General features: G+C 41.9%; 1 protein-coding gene across 1 annotated transcript; it reads left to right on the top strand.

The window, feature by feature from the left end:
• The first annotated feature begins 1,430 nt into the window (after positions 1-1,430).
• Positions 1,431-3,170, top strand: LOC150083048 (uncharacterized). Its single transcript, XM_090378373.1, has 2 exons — positions 1,431-2,525; positions 3,087-3,170. Exons 1-2 carry the CDS (start codon positions 1,431-1,433, stop codon positions 3,168-3,170), a joined length of 1,179 nt encoding a protein of 392 aa, XP_090234499.1.
• The last annotated feature ends 2,386 nt before the right edge of the window (positions 3,171-5,556 follow it).

The following is a 5,556-nucleotide window of genomic DNA, read 5'->3' as shown; positions in this document are numbered from 1 at the left end:
CTAATTAAGTCAAAATGGAGGGACAGAGCCCACAAACCTCGGGTATAGAAAATTCTGTTCCACTTTTTGGAACCCAGGAGACACAACCCCCTCCCGAAATGGGCAGACCTTATTTGGCAAATATTGCTGGTTATTTGGGTTTAGTGCCAGTTTTCTCTGGCAAAGTAGATGAAGGGCCGTCCGTTCAATATTTTTTTGAAATGCTGGAAAGTGTAGGACAATTAGCACTTTGGGGAAATTGCGAATTAATAGCTGTCTGTAAGTCCAAAGTTCACTCTCTTGCTGCAGAATTCCTCGCAAATTCTGTAGACTTACGTAAAGAAAAAGATTATAGTGTGTTTAAAAATGCATTTTTGGCTCAGTTCGAAAAAACGGAACCTAGTGTGACATGTCTACATAATTTTTCACATGCTGTACAATTGCCTAATGAGACTGTAGCAAATTTTGCTACGAGGGTTAAAAATTTGGCCCGTTTAGCGTTTAACACGAAAAGTGAGTCGCCAGAGGCATTATCAATATTAGATCAGGCAATGCTGGCTCAATTTCTCAGGGGCGTTTCAAATAAGATCAGGAGGCTGGTTCTTTCACAAAATCCTCTCACCTTCACACAAGCAATTACAGTGGCGAAACGAGAGGAAACCAACGAGCTTATTACAGAAACAAAACACAGGTCAAATAATGCCATGTATAATTTGAATAACAGTGATGGAGAAATATGGGACCAACAAGAAAACTATCTTAAAGAAATCATTAAGCCATTACAGGACCAGATAAAAGACCTACAGCAATCGCTACATACACTAGCTGTAAATAATATTACACACAATAATTTAAAAACACAAGGCACAGATAATAACAGGTATCATCCAAGCCAAAATTTTAATACTGAAACTTATGCATTCCCCCCTTTCTGCAACCGCATAGCGTTCCCCGTAAGGCACTCATAGTCAGGAAGGGCGTTGCTAGGATATGCCACGAATGGGGTCAATAATCACGAGTACCGACGCTATGGAGAACCACACTATGACCGGAAGCATGGGTTACCGAATCACATAGACGCTAGGGAGCAGGGACAGAATCGTTTTGCTGGCTGCGGCCGTTCAAGCAATCGCCGGCCGGCACCGAATTTTTCTCCTTCTCGGCATGATTGGCGCTCGACGCGCGAATACACTGCAGTGCCAAAAAATGGGACAGCCTATGTTAATGGAAAGAGCAGTAATTTTAATAGAAATAGAGATACATTAACAGATAAAATCTATAATAACAATCGAAATAGGGATAATATGAGCTCATTTACAAGGGAAAGAAAGGGAACACCCAGAAATGAATGTACCTTTGATCAAACTCAGCACAGATCTATTTTTGGAAGATCACCAAACCATGTAGACTATAGGCAAAATGGGGAGAGGTATTTATGACAAAGAAGGAACATGGTGCGAAATGGAAGGAACTTCCAACGCAATAAAACCGCTTCCCCTCGCCAGAATTTCCATAGATTCGATAAATCTTATGCCTATCAGAGAAATATGCAACATGGGGTGTATATATTAAATAATGACGCCAAACTGCCACTAATCAATGGGTATGTTCAAGGCATCCCAGCCAAGTTTTTGGTGGACACAGGAGCAAGCGTATCACTTTTGAGCACAGATTTATTTAATAAAATTAAGCATGATAGATCATTGAATCCCAGATGCCCAGATTTGACTGTAACTGGAGTCTCAGTTTCTGTAGTCCCAATACATACAGAAATTACAGTAAATTTTAAGTTAGATCAGACAACTTTTCGGGAAAAGATTTTGGTGGCTTCAGGAAATTTTAGAGGGCAATACGATGTAATCTTAGGATTAAATATTTTAAGGCAATTTTCGTTTACATTAGACTTGGGTAAGGGAATTATACACTCTGCCCCTTTGAACATTTGCTTAAGGGAAGAGGGTAGCGAGGAGCAAGGCGTAAGAGACCAGTATTTGAAATTAAAACCGTCGGTAGCTAAATTAACTTCCAAACATTTGATTCCCGCCTCATCAGAAAAAGTATTAACGGCTGTTTGTAACCATTTTGCTGCTTCTGCCGAACAGTTAGTGTTGACAGAACCTAACTCTAACTTAAGTCGTGATGACTTGGCAGTCAAATGCTCAATAGACAGATTAGGTCCAGATGGCAGAGTGTCTGTTCTTGTAGCCAATCTGACTAATGAACCCCTCCACCTTCCCAAAGGGATGAATATTGCTAGTCTTGAGGGTGTTAGGGATAATACAGTTGTTTTTACAGGTGAGGAAGCTAATGAGAAAACTACAGCTCCTGTGACTTTGCAAGACTTTGACCTCGGTCACTTGACAGATGATCAAAGGCATAAACTGTCCGATTTGTTATATGAGTATAGAGATATTTTCGCTAAATCACTAGCTCAGTTAGGAAACTCGAAGGTGTTAAAGCATAGGATTAGACTGACTGATAACATACCGGTCAAGCAGACAGCTTATAGAGTTCCGTTTTTGTTAAAAGATGAAGTTCGAAGGCAGGTAAATGAACTTTTGGAAGCCAACATCATACAACCAAGCCATTCCCCATATGCGGCGCCAATTGTTTTAGTCAAGAAACGAGATGCTAGTTACAGACTCTGTGTGGACTTTTGGAGATTGAACGCTAAGACTCTCTCTGATTGCTTTCCTCTCCCTCATATTGATCAAATCTGCAAACTCTTGGTCAGGCGCGATATTTCTCTTCGCTCGATTTGCAAAGTGGTTTCCACCAAATTGAGGTGCACCCAGCTGATCGGCACAAAACCGCCTTCACCACTGGGGAATCTTTGTATGAATTTTCCCAAATGCCATTTGTATTGAAGAACGGCCCCTCTGCGTTCGTAAGGGCCCTCTCCTTGGTGCTTCATGACCTTGGGAAGGAATCCATTTTCGCCTACCTCGACGACATAATTATTGCTTCGTCCGACCTGGATTCTCATTTTTCGAAGCTGCGAAAGGTTTTCCAGCATCTGAGAGAATACGACCTTAAGCTAAAACCTAAGAAATGTGAGTTCCTAAAAGAACAATTAAAATACCTTGGGCATTTAATCAATTCTGAAGGTATTCGCCCCGATCCCGACAATGTGGCTGCCGTTCGAGAGTGTCGAGCCCCAAGAACTGCGAAACAAGTGCGATCTTTTCTAGGAATGGCAGGATTTTACAGGAAAATTATTCCAAATTTTTCGGAGATTGCGAGACCTCTAACAAATTTGACGAAGACAGAAACACCATTCGTCTGGAACAGCTCAACGCAGCAGGCTTTCGACCAGTTAAAGACTGTTCTGACCACCCCACCTTTGTTGGTCTACCCTGACTTTTCCCGACCTTTCGTGGTATCTGCTGATGCATCTTCATATTGTGTCGCAGCATGCTTAGAAGTACAGATAGATGAGAATTCTAGACAGCCAGTAGCTTATGCGTCTAGACTGTTAAAAAAATCAGAATTGAACTACAGTACTACTGAGAAAGAAGCCTTGGCTATAATCTTTGCAGTCATGCAATTTAAACCTTTTCTAGTGTCAAATCATTTTACACTAATAACTGATCATCAACCATTGAGCTTTTTGCTTAATTTAAAGAATCCATCGCCTAGATTAGCCCGCTGGAGCATGTTGTTGCAAGAATACGACTTTCAAATTGTCTACCGCCCTGGTCGAGTTCATTCAAATGCAGATTTCCTTTCTAGACCTGTGTTAGAGGAAGATGAGTCACAGAAAAAGCATAGGAAACCAAGAAATATGAAGGTAGTCGCTCCACTATCAACAGAGGTAAATCAGGAACCAGTGATTTTTCCTCAAAATCAAACCAGAACTTTGATCAAAACTCTACAGAGAGAAGATCCGATCTTGCGGAAATTAATCGAAGCGCTAGAAGGAACACTCCAGGCATCAACAAGAGTGCCAGATTCCTTTTATATGAGTAATGATGGATTATTATACCACTATACTCTGTCTGGCTCTGGAAACACCCGAGAAGACCCAAATGAACAGTTAGTCATTCCAGAAGGTCTAAAGGGGGAAATTTTAAAATCATGCCATGACGATTTACTTTCTGGAGGCCATTTAGGGTTACAGAAGACACTGGAAAAAGTTAAAAGGGACTTTTTCTGGTCAGGCATGTACGCAGACATCCGGAATTATCTTGAATCTTGCCCATCTTGCATGGAACGAAAAGGTTATAATCCTAAAGCTAAAGCGGCTCTGATGAGAGTCCCAGTCTAAAACGCCCCTTGGGTGAGGGTGTCATTAGACATTTTGGGACCTCTTCCCATGTCACTGAAAGGAAACAAGTATTTGCTGTTGGCAGTCGACAACTTTACTCGTTATGCCGAAGTGGTTCCGCTCCAGACCCAAAAGGCAGATGAAGTTGCAACAGCTTTTATTAATAATGTGATCGCTAGGCATGGAATTCCTAAGTACATTCTTACAGACCAAGGCACAAATTTCATGTCCTCGTTGTTACGACAAGTGTGTGAGAAGTTGAACATTCATCAAATTCATACGTCCCGATATCATCCTCAAACAAATGCCAAAGTCGAACGTCTGAATCGCACCTTAGCAAATATTTTGTCACATGTCATAAATGAGGCTCAAACAGACTGGGACGAAATGACACCACTGGCGATAGCTGTGTACCATGCAGCAACCCATAGTGCTACTCAGGAATCGCCCAACTTCTTAATCTATGGCAGAGACTTGGTGCTACCATCTGACCTATGGAATGGAAAAACCAGACAGAGCTATGCCTCGTTAGAAAACTACTCAGAACAAATGTGTGCACGTCTCCAAAGGACTTATGAGATTGTGTCTCAACATTTGGAGGAGGCAGTACAGAAACAAGAAGAACGCAGAGCTGCTGTAGCAGTAGATAAAAATATTCGTGTTGGAAGTTTAGTTTACCTGTTCACACCTAAGATAAAGGTAGGCACAACAAAGAAACTGGCCCGTTTAAGCTCAGGTCCATACCGGGTAATTAATCAAACTTCTTTGGTCAATTATGAGATACAAAATCTGTATAACCCAAAGGACAGGCAGATAGTGCATGTGGATCGGTTGACAAAGGTTGTTGATCGGAAAGTTTTTCCCGAACTTAGAATAGGAGAGGAAGAAGAACCCGAAGATAGTGAATCACTGGATCAGACATGTACAGAGACAGTGCCGAAGGAAACTTGGATCTTTGATGAGCCAATATTAGAAGAATGTGCGTTGATTCCACCAATACACCCCAGACCTGTGAGACTACAACCAGATAGAACGGTGAGTTTGCCTGTATCAATCCCATTGTCTTCTCTCCCATCGAGGAATCAGTGGAGGACAGAGCCGTCTGGAAGTTCAGACAGAATTACACAGGTACCCACCCAGTCTCACACATACAACTTACGTAGCCGTGTGACTCACCCCCCTCCTGTGGTGTCTAGTATCTCTCCACCACAAAATGAAGTAGTGCCCGAGTCAGTTCCAGTTAGAAGAGATGAGGCAGAACAAAATTATCCTACCATAGGAACAAAGAATCAGAGGAGTGAACCTCCAGA

The sequence above is a fragment of the Mastigoproctus giganteus genome, chromosome 7 (genome assembly GCF_048544385.1).
Source record: "Mastigoproctus giganteus isolate SK-2022 chromosome 7, ASM4854438v1, whole genome shotgun sequence".
Lineage (NCBI taxonomy): Eukaryota > Metazoa > Arthropoda > Arachnida > Uropygi > Thelyphonidae > Mastigoproctus > Mastigoproctus giganteus.
The sequence above is the reverse complement of the archived record's forward strand: the minus strand, read 5'-3'. Positions and strand labels throughout refer to the sequence as shown.